The sequence below is a fragment of the Ovis canadensis genome, chromosome 18 (genome assembly GCF_042477335.2).
Source record: "Ovis canadensis isolate MfBH-ARS-UI-01 breed Bighorn chromosome 18, ARS-UI_OviCan_v2, whole genome shotgun sequence".
In the NCBI taxonomy this organism is placed as follows: Eukaryota; Metazoa; Chordata; class Mammalia; order Artiodactyla; family Bovidae; genus Ovis; species Ovis canadensis.
Window position 1 is genome coordinate 36,849,908 of NC_091262.1, and position 23,598 is coordinate 36,873,505.

At 40.2% G+C, this 23,598-nt stretch overlaps 1 protein-coding gene across 5 annotated transcripts in view; it reads left to right on the forward strand.

Moving 5' to 3' along the window:
• The window catches only part of ADAMTSL3 (ADAMTS like 3), a 387,010-nt gene that overhangs the window by 150,596 nt on the left and 212,816 nt on the right, over positions 1-23,598 (forward strand). For all 5 annotated transcript variants that reach the window (XM_069558966.1, XM_069558965.1, XM_069558968.1 and 2 more), the window contains exons 6-7: positions 6,891-7,127; positions 23,328-23,454. In XM_069558966.1, coding sequence (XP_069415067.1) covers positions 6,891-7,127; positions 23,328-23,454 — 364 coding nt within the window. The remainder of the gene's footprint in view (positions 1-6,890; positions 7,128-23,327; positions 23,455-23,598) is intronic.

Below are 23,598 nucleotides of genomic sequence, written 5' to 3' on the forward strand. Positions count from 1 at the left end.
CCTCTAGGCTGGTAAGAAGGAGATGCTTAGGCGGTGGGAGCTAGTGGATAGGACAGCCATGTAAATGTCGCCCTCTTCTGTTTCTCAGAGTTGGAGTCCTACGAGGGTTGTTAGAGAGATTTCATTAGAATAGGACATTAGTTTCTGCACTTGTCGTTACAAATGCAGAGTTTCCAACAACATTCTTTACAGGGAGGAAGGGCACCCTGTGGCAGGTCTCTCATATCAGTGGTGTTCAGGGTGCCTCTCCCTCTCCATGTGCCAAGTATCTGTAGCCACGATACTCAAGCCCTGCTGCAGACCACATGGATAAAGGCATCCCTAGCTGCAGGGTTGATGATCTGTAGAAGATCTGTTCCTCTTCAGAAGTGATTATAGAAACCTTGCAAGGGTGTCCAATGCAGTAAGTCTATGTGCATGCATGCATGCTGAGTCGCTTCAGTCGTGTCTAACTCTTTCCTGACCCCATGGACTGTAGCCCGCTAGGCTCCTCTGTCCATGGGATTCTCTAGGCAAGAATACTGGAGTGGATTGCCATGCCCTCCTCCAGGGGATCTTCCTGACCTAGGGATCAAACCTGTGTCTGTCATGTCTCCTGCTTGGGCACGTGGGTTCTTTACCACTAGAACCATTCTGGATGTAACCAGAATGAACTCAGGGTACAAATATGGTCACATCTTGGTTTCTTTTTTTACATGTAATTACTTGAGATGCCTCCTGTTTTATTAATTAGGGATTTAGAATAACCTTGTTGAAATCTCCAAGGAGTCCAGAGAGCAGGAGTGGGGACTGTTCTGCAGCCCTCATCAAGTGGAGGGAGAACTGAGTTATGAGTCCTGCTGTTACTTCTCAACGCTTCCAATGTCCTCACTGAAATAGGCCACACTCGTTCAGTAGTCAGTGGCTCCCCTGTCCCTGGGGATGGGACACGTCACTCACTCCTCTGAAGGAAGCTGCCTTCAGTGATTCCCAGGTCAGGCACTCTTTTATAAGGGAAACTTGCTTTGTGATCCAAAGATGCCTGCACCTACAGTGCTGGGGACTTGAGAGCTCTATGTGATGGGACTGCAAGATCTCCCATTCCATCCAAGGGATGTCACTCAGTGGCCACGAAGGGGAGTGTGCTGTATTGAGAAGCAGAAGCCACTGCTGGTGAGCTCTGGAGACCTGACATTCGGTCCTGTTCCCAAGGTTGCTAATACTTTTCTGTTCCTGGTTATTTGAAGGCTCAGGCTCTCAGCTTTAGGACCATGTAATTTTTCACATGTGTATCAGCTTTCTAACTCCTAATCAAGATCAGTAATAATAGCAACAATAATGGCTCAGACTCATTAAGTACTACTAAAAATCCTAGGCATTGTTCTGAGTGCCTTTTCATGAATAAGTAAATTTAATCCTCATACTCCCTACAAAGTTGAAAGTGATTAGGGGAGATGAGACTTTGGGCTGGAAGGCCTGTGAGGTGAAGGGAACAGAGCATGCCTGTGTGCAGTCCTATGGCTTCAGATAATGGCTGTCCTCAGACATGATCCTCCGATCAGCACTCAGCGTGGACTCTTGCTGCCAGGGCTGGGCCACTGAGGCCTCAGGGAAGAATTATCCTTATCAGGGGTATATGGAGAAGTGGAGAAGTTCCAAGAGCAGTCATGCATGTCAGCAAGGAGGCCATACACCTGAATTCACTCACTCATATGTTTTTATACCAGGCTTTATGGGATTAAAGGTACAGCTAGAAGAGAGCAAAGGGAACATATTTTTAAAAATGAGTATATCATAATTGGGAAAGAGTGTTTTTGTAGCCTGAACCCATTTTTATACAAACACAGACTGAGGCATGTGTAATTCTGCACAGTGGGTTCCCTGGGCTCCCTGACAATTTTCCAGAAGAGGTAACATTTCATGTGACCCCTGAAAGATCCTGTATACTCTGGATCCCATATTCATAGGCTAATTTCTGAGAGTTTTTTCTTAGAGCTGTTTTTTTTTTTTTTTCCCCCATTACTCCTACATTAGGCAAGGACCTCTTCCTCTCATATCTGTCTCAGAACTCCAGCCCATCTTGTTATCATCCTGGCCCTCCTAAAATGCCATGTATTGTGTCCCTTTTTTGTGTCACTCCCCACCATATTGCTTTCAATTCCCCTCACTTGCATTTCAGGCCCTCCAGCAGTTGGTGAGATTTATATCTTATTCACCCTGACTGGACAAGGCTGTGCCTCATAGATATTGAACTTATTTCTACTGTTTGCCTTTTGCTTATGTTGTCTCTCATATCTTGTCCTATTCACATCATATCACCCTTTAGGTCCCTTCTGAACTGTTACTTCTTCATGATGCATCATTTGCTTATTCTAGCTGATAATGGCCACTTATGGTAATTTATTTTTATGCTGGGAAATTTGGCATTTGGTATGTAAGAGGATCATGAAATTTAGCTCATACTACAATATGGATAGGAAGATAAGATAAAATGTTCATATTTGCTTATACAAAAATCGTATTTCTCCTGAGTCCCTACTCATTGGTTATCTAGGGGAATATATCTAATCCAAATTAAAGTTTGGTCCAGTCCCATTATATAAATCATCTCTTAGGAAATGGTCTCTCTCACATAAAAATGCTCAGTTTATCAGATAGTCTCTGTCTCGACTTCTCTCCCAAAGTCGTCCATGCTAGTTGATGTATTCTCATGGCTTTAGGAAGGAAGGGAGACCTCTGTCTTTAGAATGTCCTTGAATGGGTGCTGTTTGTTGTCTGCGCTGTATCTCATTCCCTCTCCACCTCCCTCTCTCCCCTTCCTCCCATCTCTTCCCCTCCTTATCTCCCTCTTCATCTCTCTCCTCCTCCTTCCCCTTTTCCATTTCTGTGCCTCCCAGGCCAGCTACTCCTTCCTGACTGAGTCAAATCTTCCTGATTAGGATTTATTCTCTCCTTATCAGACTGATTCTTTCCTAATCAAGTCTATTTATTCAATTTTAAATTTAATTTTTGGATAAAAATTTTATTTCTTTCATTGCAAAGTCCTGCTGTAAGTCTACAAACAGCAATAGATAACCTACTGTTTCAATGAATTCCATGTACATGGATTCTACATCTCCAATAAGATAACAAGCTCACTAGGTAGTTTATGGATGATATTCTTCTTTTGTGTTCCTCATAGCATGTCACCTGGGCAAGACCCATAAAGTATATTTAATAAATAAGTGTTGTCTTGAACTTAACTGATGTGAAGAAATACTTCTTGGGCAAAGGGAAGCAGAAGGATGTTTGGCATCCAAGCTTCCTAAACATCAACTAAACTTTAGACACAAGGATCCCTAGATTGTCTCGAGCCAGGGCATGGAACCCAGCTGAAGCAGACTAGACAGGCTTAACGTTGACACTGGAAGAGCACCATGTGAATGAAAGCAATAATATAAGCAGTCACTGTCCCCCAGAATGACTAGAAAGCAGCATCATGGGATGGAATGCTCATTACTTTGGGACTCAGTCTTGTCTCTGTCATATTCTAGTTGTCTGTCTTTGAGCTAGCGACTGAAGACCTTCTGGATCTGTTTCCTCCCTTTATGAAAACGAGGCTGATGAAATCCTGACATACCCCATGCGAAGGGTAGTTATGACGAGAGAATGTCAGTGATATTTCCTGGTAAACAAGAAAACACTGTCCAGATATATGGCTGTCTTAAGCAGGGGTCATCATTTGTAAGGAATAGAAGCCCACTCAGATTAGCTTAAAGAAATGGAATTCACTGAATGGGTGGGTGGATGTTTAGTGGAATTTAGGCATAAGCACATCTCGAGGACCCAGGAATCAGAAAGTGAAGCCTAGGTTACTTACTCCTTCAGTTGAAACCCATGGTTTGTGATCTGACCTTCTTTCATGTCTAATTATTTTTTCTTTGCTGTGGGAACTGGCTCACTTTACTGCAACATGCATCACATTAAAAAATGACTAGCCTAGCCCAGACTAATGTGAGTTCTCAGCTTCAGTTCTTCTGTTGCAATTCCAAATTCCTGGGAAAGGTTGACCCAGCATGGACTAGTTGTTTGCCTCTGACAGCCTTGGCAAAGGAGGCTGGGTCACACAGACCAACCTGGCCACCCCTTCAGCAAGGGCTCAGGTTCGGCTAGCTTCCTAGTTGCTTTCTGTTAATTAGCTGATTTTGTAAAGCTTCATTGGTTTGGGGGGTTTAAGACATTCAAGAGTCAGCTAGCACTTGCAGTTCCTGGAGCACGCTTAGGATGGTAAGTGGGCCTGATGCAGGGGAAGTTATTTTTACCTTGCTCTCTAAAATTCTCTGGTTTGGATTTCAAAGAGTCAGATATAGAGAAAATAGGCCATGGTTGAGGAAAGAGGAGTTGAGATAATTTTATTACTGATGATCTTCTCTATGGCTAGATGGAAGACAAAGCCCTTATTCCAAGAGAAAAATGTCATCTGGTCTTAATCTTCTTCAACTTGATTCTTTCATATCTGTGACCTTGGTTAAGGGTTAATCTTGCTAAAACAAAAAAATGTAGACACAATGGATTCACAACAAAGTAATACAACTAATGCCAGGGGAAAGTTTATTAATTATATTTTATGTATTCCCTAACTATATTCAAAAAAGGCTTCCCTGATATCTCAGTTGGTAAAGAATCTGCCTGCAATGCAGGAGACCCTGGTTCGATCCCTGGGTTGGGAAGATCCCCTGGAGGAGGAAAAAGCTACCTAATCCAGCATTCTGGCCTGGAGAATTCCATGGACAGTACTATATTCAAAAAGGATTTAAGGCATTTTATAAGGGTCTAAAGCATAAACAAGTAAAATATAAAAATCAAGTAGTGAAAAGAGGATAAATAGAAGAAATTATATTTTAAAATTCTGGCTGATAGTCTGTTAATAACTATTTGCAGAAAAATAAAGTTAGAGTTCTACCTTACCCCATAGATCAAAATAAATTCCAAATGCAATTAAGAGTTAAGCATAATTGCTAAACTATTAAAGAACTAGAAAAATACATTTAAGTGTTTATCTTTTTCATGGCAGGGTAGGAAAAGCGTATCTCATTAGTAAAGAAAGAAACCTTGGAAGGAAATATGAATATGACTACATAAAAATTTAAAACTTCTTGACTTCACAAAGCACCAGAAACAAAATTAAATGAGAAAAATATTTTCAGTACAAACAACAGAGAGTTGATAGCTTCACTATGAAATTTAATAGCTTTATCTGTTAAAATAATAAAAACACAAACATTCCAGAGATAAATGAAGGACAAAACCCAAATTTTTGAAGAATTAATGCAAGAAGCAAATATACATGAAAAGACACTAAACCTAAATAATGAAAAGAAATGCAAATTAAAACATTGAAATTAAAAAAAAATATTGAAATTCTATTTAACACTTATGATTAGAAAAAAATTTAGAAAATTATATCCAAACCAAGAAGAGATACTGAGAAAAGGGACCTTATGTATCCTGATGATAATAAGAAGACCTTACTGAAGGGCAATGAAGCATTAGTTTGAAATGTTCATGAAAGATACCCTTTTTCTCAGAAATTTTATTTCCAGAAGTTTGTCCTTGGGAAATAATAAAATTTGGTCAAAGACTTATGTATGAGAATCTTTGTTATTTATTCTTTTTTTGAATAGAAACTATTCCCAAAGTTTTTACAATGAACATTTATTTCTTTTGCAATACAAAAAAAAAATCACCTCTCTGAATCTATTTTATTTAATTAAAAAGTGAATTCATTCCCATTAATTGGGAAGTATGTGCTCAGTTTTGAAGAGTAAAGGAGCGTTTTTGTCATTCAGCATCTTGCTTTGGAAATGTCTGATGAGACCGGTTAGTAATTAAATAAGATCCTTGAGTCATCAAAACTTGTACAAGCACTTTTTACCTTTAGTATGAGAGCTCCTTGGGGCTTCCCTCATGGCTCAGTTGGTAAAGAATCCGCCTGCAATGAAGGAGACCCCAGTTCGATTCCTGGGTCGGGAAGATCTGCTGGAGAAGGGATAGGCTCCCCACTCCAGTATTCTTGGGCTTCCCTTGTGGCTCAGCTGGTAAAGAATCTGGCTGCAATGCAGGAGACCAGAGTTTGATCCCTGGGTTGGGAAGATCCCCTGGAGAAGGGAGAGGCTACCCACTCCAGCATTCTGGCCTGGAGAATTCCAAGGACTAGGGTCGCAAACAGTTGGCCACGACTTTCACATGAGAGCTCCTTGGGGCTGTTTATTAGCTTTTTATTGTAGACAGATTTGAAAAAACCATGTTGTCTCTTTCCATTCTAGAGCCAGTCAAAGGCAGGCACTGGGTACCAGTAAAGTGATGACTGGGGGCCTGAGAGCAAGAGAGGAAAGGCATGAACTAGATGACAAAAATAGTGAAACAAATGCAAGTTCCCACATTAGTGCAGCAATTTGGGGCCAGTTAAAATAATGGCTAATAATCATTTACGTTGAAATGGCTCCTGAAGGCATGGATGATGATTAATATTTCCTATGGAAGGCCTTAGGTCACTGGGAAAACTCCAAAAACATTCCATTTCCCTTGTTTCAAAAACAAAGAGGTTATGTAATATGTTTGAAAATTTATATCCAGTATGTTTAAAATAGAGCAGAATTAGGCATTTACATAGGGTAAGCTTTAATTATCTGAAAAAAAACTACCTGAGTGGAAAAATAATCAGAATAAATTAGGTGATTCCCTCCGTGATCAGAAAATTCCACAGTAGAATTCCACACTGAAGATTCTGAAGTTTTTTTTTTTTAAAAAAGGAAGGAATGAAGTGACTTCCGGAGAGGAGGTGGGGGTCTGCTGTCATGGGACTCTTGCTCAGCCTTGCGCTGGCCCAGCTGACCTCACGATGTGCCTGTGGCCCTTTTTCTCTGCTTTAGGACTGCCCTCCGGATGCAGAGGACTTCCGAGCCCAGCAGTGTTCAGCCTACAATGATGTTCAGTACCAGGGACGTTATTATGAATGGCTTCCACAGTACAACGACCCTGCCACCCCCTGCGCGCTCAGGTGTCAGGCCCGGGGACAAAACTTGGTGGTGGAGCTGGCACCTAAAGTCCTGGATGGGACACGGTGCACTGCTGACTCCTTGGACATGTGTATCAGTGGCATCTGCCAGGTAAGCCACACCTACTTCCCGGGCCCCTGTCTCCAGCCGGTGCTGCAACCACTGTCAGTAAAGATAACCTTTCTCTTCTGTACTTCAGTTCATGCAGATGAAATATTGCCTTTGAGGATTTTAATGTAAAACATATCTTAAGGAGTGTTATTCACCTGTAGATTATATTTTACTTATTCAAAATAGTGTAAATTGTGCCCATATAGAGTCAAAAGACAATAATATATGACTTGTGGATTTTTCTAGATCAGTGGTTCTCCAACTTGAAAGTACATCAGAATCACCTGAGGGACTTGTTAAAACACAGTGTTCTGAACCCCATTCCAGAGCTTTTGACCCAAAAGGTCTAGGGTAAGGCCTCAAAATTTGCTTTCTAACAAGTTCCCAGGAGGTGCTGATGCTGCTAGCCCAGAGACCCCACTTTGAGAACTATTGATTTATTGGTGTTGATAGGTTCTCTGAATTTTCTTGTTAAAAGTAATTCATTGTTTGAGGCCTGTGGGAGCAGTGACTTATTTACTAAGTAATGAGCATGAGTGTACTCCAGCAGACTTTTTAGAGTGATCTTTGCAGAGTTGTGATGAATGTGACTGAAGTATAACCCCCCGTGGCTTATAATAGGGGTGAGGACTCAGAAGACTATGACAGGTTGCTGAGACAGTGTGGGGATTGTTGGGAAGGGATAGAATTCTACTCCATTCCTTTGATCACTGGAAAAAATTGTAAACATAGGGAATGCTTACTATTCCATCTACCCTATTATGTTCATAACAAAAACAGCAGTAATAGTAGCAAATATCCCTAACCATCTACTAAGTATCAGACCCTGCCAGGTATCTCTGACTTCTTATACTTGGAGGAACCGTGGTCTTGCTTATCAGATGAGCTTCTCCTTCCTACATCCCTCCGTCTGGAAAGCAGTCTCTAGTTGCTTACCACAACACCTTGGAGTCATTCTTTTCTTAAAAACATTTTGTTGGAATACAGTTCTTTACAGTGTTGTGTTACTCTCTAGACAGTAGATTCTCATTAGTTATCTATCTTATACATAATAGTGTATATGTGTCAGTATCAATCTCCCAGTTCATCCCACCCCCTTTTTCCCACTTGGTGTCCGTACATTTGTTTTCTACGTCTGTGTCTCTATTTCTGTTTTGCAGATAGGTTTATCTGTACCTTTTAAAAATAATCATTCTTGAGTTTTCTCTTTCAATCTACACATGTAATCTATTGCTGAGTCAATTCTACATTCAGACAGCATAGTTAGATCTTGTTTTTTGAGCTACCGTGACATTATCTTTTTAACTTGTACATTTCAACTCACTGCCATACCCCAGTACTTCCACAATATCTGTCCCCATCAAAGGTCCTTAATTAAAAACTGGTTGAATAAACGAGTCTTATCTACTTGCAGATGCAGAGGTTGTTCATATCTCTTGGTCTCTTTTATTTCTCTCTCAGCCTCCAATCTTGAATTTTCTAGTTCAAGTTTGATGTCCATTCTGGGAGATTCCACAAATTCCTCCAATACACCATGGGAATTTCTTCAGTCCCCACCCCTTCTCAAATGAACTAGTATTGTTCTTCCCAGATCCACTAGTTATTTAAACTGCTATCTGTTAATTTCTGTTTATGACACTACAATTCTCAGTGTCACCTTCCTGAATTCACGTTGTGGTTACCAAGTGTATTTGCTTACATGTCCTCTATCCTGATACTTCAATCAAATTTATCACATTTCACTTTTTTTCCCTCTCTACTTTCACCTTTTTACTCCAAAACTAGACTAGCCAGTCTCCCTTGGTGGCCTAACCAATCTCTCTTCCTTTCTCTTCTACTCATAAACCATCTTTATTTGATGTTTGCTGCTGCTTCTAAGTCACCTCAGTCGTGTCCAACTCTGTGTGACCCCATAGGCGGCAGCCCACCAGGCTCCCCCATCCCTGGGACTCTCCAGGTAAAAACACTGGAAAGGGTTGCCATTTACTGTTGACTAATCTTCCCAAAGGTCAGAGTTTATGACTTTATTCTTTTATTATATATGCTGTCAGTGATTTCCCTTTATAACCACCAGTTAACTTTTGGGCTCTTCCATGAAATAATAATAGCTATTTTTGTTCAGTGGAATTATGCCTTTTTGTTTTACACATTTTTGACAATGAATTGTTATGAAAAACAATTTAATCTGGACTAAAGAGGAGCAATGCAATCCAGTCAATGTTTGGACAATGAGGCTTTGAAGACTTGAGTAGAAGTTGCATAAACCAAGATGAGGAAGAGAATCCCAGGCGGAAGAATAGAGTTTGTAAAGAGATGTGACAGTAGGTATGTTTAAGCATCTTTGACTCATTTTGTAGAGCTGAGGTGAAAAAATACCCGTGGGACAAGGCTAGGAGTTGAGACTGCAGCTATAAGTGGAAACCAATCATGAACTGATTCTCAAAGTTGTGAAAGGAGCCAGTGAAGAATTTTTTTAAGAAATAGCTCGGTCGGGATTGTCCCTAGGAAGGTCAGTGCCATGGGCGGAGTGTCAAGTGGCAATGTGGCAGATATCTGGGGAAGATGGGGTCAGAGCAGATAATAGGTTAAGTTGGGATAACAAGAGGACTTCCCAGGTGGCTCAGTGGTAAAGAATCCACCTGCCAGTGGAGGAGACCGAGGTTTGATCCCTGGGTCAGGAAGATCCCCTGGAGGAGGAAATGGCAACCCACTTCAGTATTCTTGCCTGTGAAATGCCATGGACAGAGAAGCCTGGCAGGCTACAGTCCATGGGGTCACAAAGAGTCAGACACGACTGAATGACTGAGCAGGTGCACAGGATAAAGGTGGTTTTCAGTGCTGAATGAGTCCCTCTAGAATGTGTGCTTCCTGGGACTTCCCTGGCAGTTCAGGGGTTAAGACTCCATGCTTCCAATGCAGAGGGTGGGGTGCAGGTTTGATCCTTGGTTGGAGAACTAGGATCAGATGGGAAAAAAAATTAAAGTAGAATGTGTGCTTCCTATCATGTTTTTGTGAGTCTGATGGGCAAGTGGATTTTTTTGGGCAGGTGGTACCTTGATGAAAGCTGAGTGCTCTTCTGGTAAGGCCATTCAGGTCAAAAGAATTGTGTACACTTCTTCAGATGTGACTTACATGCTTCTCAGTTGAATTCAATATCTTTCCTTCCACAGGATGATGTTCACATAAATTCCCTTTCCTGGACAGTGTGGCTGTGGCTGGCCACAGTTATCGGGATGGGAGAAATTAAACTGTGTGGTTCTCTCTGATTACTTCGGAATCAATGAACTGAGCCCTGATGTTCACTTAGCAGAGACTACAAATAATTTTTGCAAGTGTGTTTAGAGTTTGTTTATTTACATGACTGTGTCACTGTGCTCCTAAGAACAACCTACCATGAGTCTGAGCACAGCATCTAACATTAGACAACTATACTCACTCAATGAAATTTGCTTCTGCTTTGGGGGCCTGGTTTTTACCAGAAATAAGACCTGTTTGGAACCAGATCTGCAGAACAATTCTAATATATCTTTCAGGTTTATTGAATTCCTTGACAACTGGGTAAATGAAGAAATCACTCTGTGTTTCTAGTGAAAAGAATAGCATCCAACACATACTGGATGCTTACTCAGGGTCAGGCACTGTCTAAGCCCTTGGCTGTGTTAGCTCATCAGACACTCTGAAGCCGAGATTGTCATTATCCTCACTCCGTTCATAAGCAAACTGGAATTTGAAGAGGCTAAGTGATTTGCCCTGATGATACAGCTAGAAAATGGTAGAGCTGGAATTTGAACCCAAGAAACTGAATTCCAAAATCTGTTTTTAACCTTTGGGCTATATTGATGATATTTGTACTTTTTGTGTTGCTGCAAGCATCACTGAAGTTTGTAACTGGAAACGAGATGAGATTCTAGTAGACGACAATCAGCACAATAGATGAGTGATGCTTAGACAGTTTAGGATAGAGGTTGAAACTCAAATATTTACACCCCCCTCAGGGAGGAAGACTGCTCAGGTGTAGTCATAATGAGTCACGAGGGCTGTCATGAGCTGGAGAATATATACCTGCTTGTTGATGTGCTCAAGGGATCAACCATATATAAACATCAGTTTTTGTCAACAGGAGCCAGAAATCTAGATTTTAATGTGAAGTGTTCAATTTCAAGCAACACCATGATGTTAATGACCTTGCTCTATCCATCATTAGTTAAGTAGAACTCCAATATAATACAGACTAGGTTTTCCTTCAGTAATAAACAACCCCCCAAAAGCTCCATGGCTTAAAACAAAGATTACTTTTAACTCATGCTACTTGGCCAGTGTGGGTCAGCAGGGGTCTCTGCCCTGAATGTCTCAGAGACCCAGACTGAAGGAGCCTTTATTTGCACACACGTTTTGCATAATAACTACAGTAGTGAGGAGGGGAACGTGTGACTCATGCCCTGACCCTTGAAGCTTCTAACCAAAGTGATTCAGACCTTAGACTCATATTTCGTTGGCCAAAGACAGTCAGTGATCACACTTATTTCTAAGGGAGTGGGAAAGTGCAGACCTCCATGGGCTGAAGGGAGAAACTAATTATTTATGAATATTCCTATTGACTGCCATAGCTCCATATACTCTGATTTTTCAGGCAGAATGTTAGAATTTTTGTAATGTAGAATTCAATTTTCAGAGATCTCAAACAGAAGTTGACTCAAAAAATTATTTGCTTCATGAAGGATTAAATTTGACTGATCTGGGAAATTCAGAAACTGATCTGGAAATTTGCTCCATCTGGAGTGAAGACCCTGATTTAAACACTGACTTCTATGAACAGTGTAAGAAATCATAGGCCAGAACTATGAAATAATCCTTCGCTGAAGTGACGATTTATATATGAGTATTTATTCCCCAAAGCACTGCTCATATATCTTAAATTTTTGTTTATATTATCCCCTGTCTTGTGTAACTTGTCTCATCAACTGCACTGCAAAATAGGAATCCCATCTTATTAATTTAGACTCTGTAATGCTTGGCTCTATACAAATTGGCTATGTGGATGTTAATACATTTTATTGATATGTTTGTCAGTTAGTGATCTTTAAATCATTACAGCTAGAGATCTTGACTTCAGGAGAAGTCACTGAACTTGAAAATACTTCAGGCAATTCTTTTTTTTTTTTTTTTTTTTTTTTAATTTTAGTTTTTTATTTTTTAAATTTTAAAATCTTTAATTCTTACATGCATTCCCAAACATGAACCCCCCTCCCACCTCCCTCCCCATAACAACTTTCTGGGTCATCCCCATGCACCAGCCCCAAGCATGCTGCATCCTGCGTCAGACATAGACTGGCGATTCAATTCACATGATAGTATACATGTTAGAATGTCATTCTCCCAAATCATCCCACCCTCTCCCTCTCCCTCTGAGTCCAAAAGTCCGTTATACACATCTGTGTCTCTTTCCCTGTCTTGCATACAGGGTCGTCATTGCCATCTTCCTAAATTCCATATATATGTGTTAGTATACTGTATTGGTGTTTTTCTTTCTGGCTTACTTCACTCTGTATAATCGGCTCCAGTTTCATCCATCTCATCAGAACTGATTCAAATGAATTCTTTTTAACGGCTGAGTAATACTCCATTGTGTATATGTACCACAGCTTTCTTATCCATTCATCTGCTGATGGACATATAGGTTGTTTCCATGTCCTGGCTATTATAAACAGTGCTGCAATGAACATTGGGGTACATGTGTCTCTTTCAATTCTGGTTTCCTCGGTGTGTATGCCCAGCAGTGGGATTGCTGGGTCATAAGGTAGTTCTATTTGCAATTTTTTAAGGAATCTCCACACCGTTCTCCATAGTGGCTGTACTAGTTTGCATTCCCACCAACAGTGTAGGAGGGTTCCCTTTTCTCCACACCCTCTCCAGCATTTATTGCTTGCAGATTTTTGGATCGCAGCCATTCTGACTGGTGTGAAGTGGTACCTCATTGTGGTTTTGATTTGCATTTCTCTAATAATGAGTGATGTTGAGCATCTTTTCATGTGTTTGTTAGCCATCCGTATGTCTTCTTTGGAGAAATGTCTATTTAGTTCTTTGGCCCATTTTTTGATTGGGTCGTTTATTTTTCTGGAATTGAGCTGCATAAGTTGCTTGTATATTTTTGAGATTAGTTGTTTGTCAGTTGCTTCATTTGCTATTATTTTCTCCCATTCAGAAGGCTGTCTTTTCACCTTGCTTATAGTTTCCTTTGTTGTGCAGAAGCTTTTAATTTTAATTAGATCCCATTTGTTTATTTTTGCTTTTATTTCCAGAATTCTGGGAGGTGGATCATAGAGGATCCTGCTGTGATTTATGTCTGAGAGTGTTTTGCCTATGTTCTCCTCTAGGAGTTTTATAGTTTCTGATCTTACATTTAGATCTTTAATCCATTTTGAGTTTATTTTTGTGTGCGGTGTTAGAAAGTGATCTAGTTTCATTCTTTTACAAGTGGTTGACCAGTTTTCCCAGCACCACTTGTTAAAGAGATTGTCTTTACTCCATTGTATATTCTTGCCTCCTTTGTCAAAGATAAGGTGTCCATATGTGTGTGGATTTATCTCTGGGCTTTCTATTTTGTTCCATTGATCTATATGTCTGTCTTTGTGCCAGTACCATACTGTCTTGATGACTGTGGCTTTGTAGTAGAGCCTGAAGTCAGGCAAGTTGATTCCTCCAGTTCCATTCTTCTTTCTCAAGATTGCTTTGGCTATTCGAGGTTTTTTGTATTTCCATACAAATCTTGAAATTATTTGTTCTAGTTCTGTGAAAAATGTGGCTGGTAGCTTGATAGGGATTGCATTGAATTTGTAAATTGCTTTGGGTAGTATACTCATTTTCACTATATTGATTCTTCCAATCCATGAACATGGTATATTTCTCCATCTATTAGTGTCCTCTTTGATTTCTTTCATCAGTGTTTTATAGTTTTCTATATACAGGTCTTTAGTTTCTTTAGGTAGATATATTCCTAAGTATTTTATTCTTTTCGTTGCAATGGTGAATGGAATTGTTTCCTTAATTTCTTTTTCTACTTTCTCATTATTCGTGTATAGGAATGCAAGGGATTTCTGTGTGTTGATTTTATATCCTGCAACTTTACTATATTCATTGATGAGCTCTAGTAATTTTCTGGTGGAGTCTTTAGGGTTTTCCATGTAGAGGATCATGTCATCTGCAAACAGTGAGAGTTTTACTTCTTCTTTTCCAATTTGGATTCCTTTTATTTCTTTTTCTGCTCTGATTGCTGTGGCCAAAACTTCCAGAACTATGTTGAATAGTAGCGGTGAAAGTGGACACCCTTGTCTTGTTCCTGACTTTAGGGGAAATGCTTTCAATTTTTCACCATTGAGGATAATGTTTGCTGTGGGTTTGTCATAGATAGCTTTTATTATGTTGAGGTATGTTCCTTCTATTCCTGCTTTCTGGAGAGTTTTTATCATAAATGGATGTTGAATTTTGTCAAAGGCCTTCTCTGCATCTATTGAGATAATCATATGGTTTTTATTTTTCAATTTGTTAATGTGGTGAATTACATTGATTGATTTGCGGATATTGAAGAATCCTTGCATCCCTGGGATAAAGCCCACTTGGTCATGGTGTATGATCTTTTTAATGTGTTGTTGGATTCTGATTGCTAGAATTTTGTTGAGGATTTTTGCATCTATGTTCATCAGAGATATTGGCCTGTAGTTTTCCTTTTTTGTGACATCTTTGTCAGGTTTTGGTATTAGGGTGATGGTGGCCTCATAGAATGAGTTTGGAAGTTTACCTTCCTCTGCAATTTTCTGGAAGAGTTTGAGGAGGATAGGTGTTAGCTCTTCTCTAAATTTTTGGTAGAATTCAGCTGTGAAGCCATCTGGACCTGGGCTTTTGTTTGCTGGAAGATTTCTGATTACTGTATCAATTTCCGTGCTTGTGATGGGTCTGTTAAGATTTTCTATTTCTTCCTGGTTCAGTTTTGGAAAATTGTACTTTTCTAAGAATGTGTCCATTTCTTCCACGTTGTCCATTTTATTGGCATACAACTGCTGATAGTAGTCTCTTATGATCCTTTGTATTTCTGTGTTGTCTGTTGTGATCTCTCCATTTTCATTTCTAATTTTATTGATTTGATTTTTCTCTCTTTGCTTCTTGATGAGTCTGGCTAATGGTTTGTCAATTTTATTTATCCTTTCAAAGAACCAGCTTTTGGCTTTGTTGATTTTTGCTATGGTCTCTTTTGTTTCTTTTGCATTTATTTCTGCCCTAATTTTTAAGATTTCTTTCCTTCTACTAACTCTGGGGTTCTCCAACTCTTCCTTTTCTAGTTGCTTTAGTTGTAGAGTTAGGTTATTTATTTGACTTTTTTCTTGTTTCTTGAGGTATGCCTGTATTGCTATGAACTTTCCTCTTAGCACTGCTTTTATAGTGTCCCACAGGTTTTGGGTTGTTGTGTTTTCATTTTCATTAGTTTCTATGCATATTTTGATTTCTTTTTTGATTTCTTCTGTGATTTGTTGGTTATTCAGAAGTGTGTTGTTCAACCTCCATATGTTGGAATTTTTAATAGTTTTCCTCCTGTAATTGAGATCTAATCTTAATGCATTATGGTCAGAAAAGATGCTTGGAATGATTTCGACTTTCTTGAATTTATCAAGTTTAGATTTATGGCCCAGGATGTGATCTATCCTGGAGAAGGTTCCATGAGCACTTGAAAAAAAGGTGAAATTCGTTGTTTTGGGGTGAAATGTCCTATAGATATCAATTAGGTCTAACTGATCTAATGTATCATTTAAAGTTTGCATTTCTTTGTTAATTTTCTGTTTAGTTGATCTGTCCATAGGTGTGAGTGGGGTATTAAAGTCTCCCACTATTATTGTGTTATTGTTGATTTCCCCTTTCATACTTGTTAGCATTTGTCTTACATATTGTGGTGCTCCTATATTGGGTGCATATATATTTATAATTGTTATATCTTCTTCTTGGATTGTTCCTTTGATCATTATGTAGTGGCCTTCTTTGTCTCTTTTCACAGCCTTTGTTTTAAAGTCTATTTTATCGGATATGAGTATTGCCACTCCTGCTTTCTTTTGGTCTCTATTCGCGTGGTATATCTTTTTCCAGCCCTTCACTTTCAGTCTGTATGTGTCCCTTGTTTTGAGGTGGGTCTCTTGTAAGCAGCATATAGAGGGGTCTTGTTTTTGTATCCATTCGGCCAGTCTTTGTCTTTTGGTTGGGGCGTTCAACCCATTTACGTTTAAGGTAATTATTGATAAGTATGATCCCGTTGCCATTTACTTTATTGTTTTGGGTTCGGGTTTATACACCCTTTTCGTGTTTCCTGTCTAGAGGATATCCTTTAGAATTTGTTGGAGAGCTGGTTTGGTGGTGCTGAATTCTCTCAGCTTTTGCTTGTCTGTAAATCCTTTGATTTCTCCTTCGTATTTGAATGAGATCCTTGCTGGGTACAGTAATCTGGGCTGTAGGTTATTGTCTTTCATCACTTTAAGTATGTCTTGCCATTCCCTCCTGGCCTGAAGAGTTTCTATTGACAGATCAGCTGTTATCCTTATGGGAATCCCCTTGTGTGTTATTTGTTGTTTTTCCCTTGCTGCTTTTAATATTTGTTCTTTGTGTTTGATCTTTGTTAATTTGATTAATATGTGTCTTGGGGTGTTTCGCCTTGGGTTTATCCTATTTGGGACTCTCTGTGTTTCTTGGACTTGGGTGATTATTTCCTTCCCCATTTTAGGGAAGTTTTCAACTATTATCTCCTCAAGGATTTTCTCATGGTCTTTCTTTCTGTCTTCTTCTTCTGGGACTCCTATAATTCGAATGTTGGAGCGTTTCATATTGTCCTGGAGGTCTCTGAGATTGTCCTCATTTCTTTTAATTCGTTTTTCTTGTTTCCTCTCTGATTCATTTATTTCTACCATTCTATCTTCTATTTCACTAATCCTATCTTCTGCCTCCGTTATTCTACTATTTGTTGCCTCCAGAGAGTTTCTGATCTCATTTATTGTGTTATTCATTATATTTTGACTCTTTTTTATTTCTTCTAGGTCCTTGTTAAACCTTTCTTGCATCTTCTCAATCCTTGTCTCTAGGCTATTTATCTGTGTTTCCATTTTGATTTCAAGATTTTGAATCATTTTCACTATCAATATTCGGAATTCCTTCTCCGGTAGATTCCCTACTTCTTCCTCTTTTGTTTGGTTTGGTGGGCAACTTTCCTGTTCCTTTACCTGCTGAGTATTCCTCTGTCTCTTCATCTTGGTTATATTGCTGTGTTTGGGGTGGCCTTTTTATATTCTGATAATTTGTGGAGTTCTCTTTATTATGGAGCTTCCTCACTTTGGGTGGGGTTCTATCAGTGGCTTGTCAAGGTTTCCTGGTTAGGGAGGCTTGTGTTGGAGTTTTGGTGGGTGGAGCTGGGTTTCTTCTCTCTGGAGTGCAGTGGAGTGACCCGTAATGGGTTATGAGACATCAAAGGTTTTGGGATAATTTTGAGCTGCCTGTATATTGAGGCTCAGGGGAGTGTTCCTGTGTTGCTGGAGAATTTGGGTGGTATGTCTTGTTTTGGAACTTGTTGGCCCTTGGGTGGAGCTTGGTTTCAGTGTAGGTATGAAGGCATTTGATGAGCTCCTATTGCTTAATGTTCCCTGAATTCAAGAGTTCTCTAATGTTTTCAGGCTTTGGGTTTAAGCTTCCTGCTTCTGGTTTTCAGTTTTATTTTTACAGTAGCCTCTAGACTTCTCCATCTATACAGCACCGATGATAAAACATCTAGGTTAAAGATGAAAAGTTTCTCCACATTGAAGGACACTCAGAGAGGTTCACTGAGTTACAAGGAGAAGAGAAGATGGAGGGGGTAGTTAGAGGTAACTGGAATGAGATGCGGTGAGATCAAGAGAGGAGAGAGCAAGCTAGCCAGTAGTCACTTCCTTATGTGCGCTCTATAGTCTGGACCGCTCAGAGGTATTTACAGAGTTATACGGGGAAGAGGAGAGGGAGGAAGTAGACAGAGGTGACCAGGAGGATAAGAGAGAGGAATGAGTAGGAGAGAGACAAATCCTGCCAGTAACCAGTTCCTTAGGTGTTCTCTACCGTCTGGAACACACAGAGATTCACAGAGTTGGATAGAGAAGAGATGGGGGAGAAAAGAGACAGAGGCCACCTGGTGGAGAAAAAGGAGAGTCCAGAGGAGGAGAGAGTGGTCAAGCCAGTAATCTCGCTCTCAGGTAAACTTGGGTAGTGAAGTTTGGGTTTTTAAATGTACAAAATTGACAACAAAAACCTAAGAGCAAAGATTAAAAATCTGGAGTAGAGGTTGGATTTTCAAAGATACAATATTAAAGAAAAGCAGAAGGAAAAAGGAAGAAAGAAAAAAAAAGAATTATTAAAAAACAAACAAACAAAAAAAAACAAAACAAAACACCAACAACCATCCAAAGAGTATATATGGTGTTTGCCTTAAAAAAAAAAAAAAAAGTCTTTTTTTAAAAAAAAAAATAGTAATGCTAGGTTATAGAAATAAAAATTAGAGGAGAAATAGAAGACTTAACAATTTAAAAAAAGCTCGGAAAAAAAAGGGAAAAAAAAGCAAAAAGCAAAAAAAAAGAATGATTTTAAAAATATTAAAAAATTAAAAATATATCTGGCTCTTCTCTGATGTTATGGGCCATGTGGGCTCACTTCCAAGGTGGTTCCCTCTGTTTAACTTCTTCTGTTTGCTGGTTTTTAGGCTCACTAGTTCAGTCGCGCTGTGGGGAGGGGGGATGCTGCAAACAAATAGCACTGTCGTGTGTACACAGTATCTCTGCCCCGCTTGACCTGTCCTTTCTCGCGGCGCACAAACCGCTCCAGCTCTACGATGCTCAGCCGGGAACCGTCTGGGGCCGGCCCTAGGCTGCGCGCACTTCCCCCGTCCAAGCCGCTCAGGTTCGGTGCTCAGGCAGCCCTCAGAGGCACAAATGCGGCTGGGACTGCGCTTTGTGCCCTTCCCAGGTCCGAGTAGCTCAGGAGTTTGGCGAGCGCAATCGCCGCGGCTTGTCAACTTTTCCGCCGCTGCCGCTCAGCTCTCTGGGTGGACCGCTGGCGCACCCCGTGAGGCAGACTGTGACTGTCCAGCACCCCCAGAAGTCTTAGCAAAGGAGCCTGCTTGCAGTTAGGTAAGTAAAGTCTCTCCGGGTCTGCAATTGCCCCTTTCCAGTCCTTACGGCTCTGGCTGCCTGTCCCCGGCGGGGAATGGTCTGCAGCCGGCTTTTTCCGCTCCGTCCTTTGTTCTGTGCTCAGTCCTGGCGGTGTCTTATGTTCGAGCTTTTCGCGTGGTAGCTATCCCACAGTCTGGTTTGCTAGCCCAAGTTAGATCGTTCTGGTTGCGGGTGGGGCGTTCCTGCCCGATTCTTGCAAAGCTCTGCAGCCCGCGCCTCCCGCGCGTCCCTGCCCTGCCCCCACTTCCCAATGGCGGATGCAGGCGTCTGTGCTGCTTTTCCGCTGGGGGAGTTACTGGTGGGCTTGTAATCTGTTGGTTTTAATTATTTATCTATTTTTCCTTCCTATTATGTTGCCCTCTGTGTTTCCAAGGCTCGCCACAGACTCGGGAGGGAGAGTGTTCCTGGTGTTTGGAAACCTCTCTTCTTAAAATTCCCTTCCCGGGACGGGCTTCCCTTCTCGGGACGGAGCTCCCTCCCCACCTCCTTTGTCTCCTTTTTCGTCTTTTATATTTTTTCCTACCTGTTTTTGAAGACAATGGTCTGCTTTTCTGGTTGCCTGATGTCCTCTGCCAGCCTACAGAAGTTGTTTTGTGGAGTTTGCTCGGCGTTGAAATGTTCTTTTGAGGAATTTGTGAGGGAGAACGTGATCTTCCCGTCCTATTCCTCCGCCATCTTTCCCTTTGTTCCAGGCAATTCTTAAAAAGCTGCTGATTGTTGATTATGATGAGATCTGAAAGCCAATATTCAGTAGTCCCTCAATTTCTAGGGCAGTTTTGGCTTATCTCCTATGAATCACAAGACAATCAGATCTTTTCAGATATTATTTTTCTGTGATGTTTTCACATGCTTTTTTTGGCTGCAAGATTTGGATGAACTATGGCTTTAAAAATTATGAAATAAATACCAGTGCTCAGGGAGGTATTTGATTGCCCAAGATCTTGCAAGGCTGTAAACACTCTTCAAAATAAGCCCATCCTAGCTCCTAAACCCACACCCTTCCTGGATGACCAGATAAAGAGCGATTCTCATTCTCATGAAATGTGAAGTGCTCAGGGACTCACATGTGTGAGGACAGAGCTTGGCCCAGGAACAGTATTTCTATAATTTAATGGTAGAATTACTCCCCTTGGAGAAAGTTGCTTGAACACAAGTTACTCATTGATTGAATCTTAAAAATGCAAGTATGGTTCCAAAATCAATCACTCTTAAGTTATTCCACATGTATTTAGTAAATATTAATATAATAGCCTGTGTAACTGGGTTTGTTGTTGTCCATCTGCTGATACTAAAGGTGAGGAAGGTAGAACATAGTGATAAGATTCTGGTGTCAAGAGGAACTGGATATTCAAACAATATACTAGTTGTGTAATGTAGGAAAGTCATGTAATCTCAGAAACAGTCAGATGCCTAATTTGTAAATAGAGATAAAAGGTATCAAAAGGTGGCCATGAAAATTAAATGAAATAATGTGTATTACATGCTTGGCATAGCACCAGCATTCAATAAAAATCAACTATTATTATTACTATTTCACTATTATCTTTATAAAAATTCATATAATCAGAATGAAAGGGTCTCAAAGGATTCAGCTGCTCATCAAATAATTTAATACCCTCTCCAGTTTTCCTGTCCCAAAGTCTCCTACCTAGCCTGTGATTGAATATTTATTGTTGGATAACTGACTCTAAATACGTTCTCATATTGAACTAAATTACACCTAAACCTGTAGCTTTCACCGTTTGAAAATACACAGAACAAATGTAAAGCCTTTCTTCACGACATCCCTCTGTGAATTTGAAAATATCTCTAATCATAGGCTTTTCCTCAAACTTCCTTGGAACTTTTCCCACCTCCCCCTGAAACTTTCATTTGATCTTGTTCCTTCCCTTCAGCAGCAGCATTTTGGAAAGAATAGTCTATAGATGTGGTTTTGACTTCCTCCAGTTTTATATTCCCGTCAACACCTTGGATACAGACTCTGATCCAGCAGTTCCCCCAAGCTGAAGCGTAGGGGCTCAACCCGGGAGTCCAGGCAAAATGAAAAACAGAGAGGTGATTCAAGGGACTCTCTTTTGTTGAGCCCTTCAAGTATTCTAGTCACTGTACTAGGAGTTTTACATGTATTTTCTCATTTCATTCCTAGTATAGACCCTGTGTGAAGTATGTCCCAAGTGTCTCTATTTCACTCTTGAGGAAAATGAGTCTCCTAGAGTAGTTTGCATTGTTGTATATCCTGTATCTTGAGAAGGGTGGTAGGTCTGGGTAGTTGTAATCACGCTGTTTGCCTCCAAGGTCTCTGCACTTAACCACCAGGCATATAAATACAAATAACACTGAATGTATGCAGAGAGTTGGAAATAAACCAGCTCATTAGTTAGTGTATGTCATGTAAAAGTCATATTTAATAAAATAAAAAGAAATATAAGATGTAGCCCTTTTTTTCATATAAGGAAGCTCACAGTTCAGCAGATACACACACACTGCTCACAAAAGCTTCCCTCATAGCTCAGTGGGTAAAGAATCCGCCTGCGATGCAGGAGACCCTGGTTTGATTCCTGGGTCGGTAAGATCTGCCGGAGAAGGGATAGGCTCCCCACTCCAGTATTCTTGGGCTTCCCTTGTGGCTCAGCTGGTAAAGAATCAACCTGCAATGTGGGAGACCTGGATTCGATCCCTGGGTTGGGAAGATCCCCTGGAGAAGGGAAAGGCTACCCACTCTAGTATTCTGGCCTGGAGAATTCCATGGACTATTAAGTCCATGGGGTCACAAAGAGTTGGACATGACTGAGCGACTTTCACTTCACTTTACTCACAAAAAAGTAATAATTCACAAGAGACTGAAGGATGCAGTATAAACATATTCTGAGATATCTCTCTTGTTAATTCCTTATATTTTAAAAATTATTTATAAAAGTTTTTATAAGAATTATAAACACACACATATATATACATATTCAAGTAAAGATATGTAGGTATAAATATAGATAATGATACAGAAGGAGATATAAAGATCCAGATACAGGATATTGAGAGAGATGGATTTATCAATATGAATAAGATATAGGTTTGTGTGTTAGTCGCTTAGTAGTGTCTGACTCTTTGCGACCCCATGGACTGTAGCCCACCAAGCTCCTCTGTGCATGGGATTCTCCAGGCAAGAATCTTGGAGTAGGTTGCCATTCTCTTCTCCAGGGGATCTTCCCAACCCAGGGATTGAACCCAGGTTTCCTGCATTGCAGGCAGATTCTTTATGATATGAAGACCAGGGATGTAGGTATAGATTGAGATTAAAACAGAAAAAAATTAAACTATGGATCAGAAGGATATATATCAACCTCAAAATAGTGGTCATCTGGGGGAAGAAGTGAGAGAACAGGACTAGGGTAGGGATAGAAAGAGAGGGAAGGGGTTGGGGGAAGAGGAGAGAGGAAGTATTTGTAATGTTCCTTTCATTTTATGTACATAAAATAGCTGAATAGAAGTATAAATAAAAAACTAAGGGTGAGAATGTCAAGGGGCAGCCTCCATTCATCTTTAATTCTTTGGTCTTTGGATAAGAATCTTATATATAAATGACATGGTGGTGTAAAGCTTTATATGTTATTATTTTTGAGTTTTTTTTTGTTTGTTTTGACCATTTTTAAATTCTGTATTGAATTTGTTACAGTATTGCTTCTGTTTTGTGTTTGGGGATTTTTTTTTTTTTTCTTGGCCATGAGGCATGTGGGATCTTAGCTCCCTAACCAGGAATCAAACTCACATGTCCTGGGCATTGGGAGGCAAATCCAAGTCCTAACCCCAGGACCCCTAGGGAAATCCCTTTATTTATTATTATATATTTTAAAATCTATGTTCTCATCAAAGAGAGCCAACTTGTACATTTAAGAAGGATAACACCATCAGTATGATTTCTGAAATACATAAGGTCTGATATGCCCATATCTCTACCCACTCCTGGCCCGCCATCTTCTGTCTGCAGGCAGTGGGCTGCGACCGGCAACTGGGGAGCAACGCTAAGGAGGACAACTGTGGTGTCTGTGCTGGTGACGGTGCCACCTGCAGGCTGGTGCGGGGACAGTCAAAGTCACACGTGTCTCCTGAAAAAAGTAAGTTTTAACATTACCATACAACAGCATGTGCTTTACACTGTCTGATAGTAAAATAACATTTTCCCATTGCTAAAGTTTTTAGGTAGTAAGAACTTTTGACTGGTGTTCTAAAAGACACATTTCTCCCCAAAAGTGTAATAG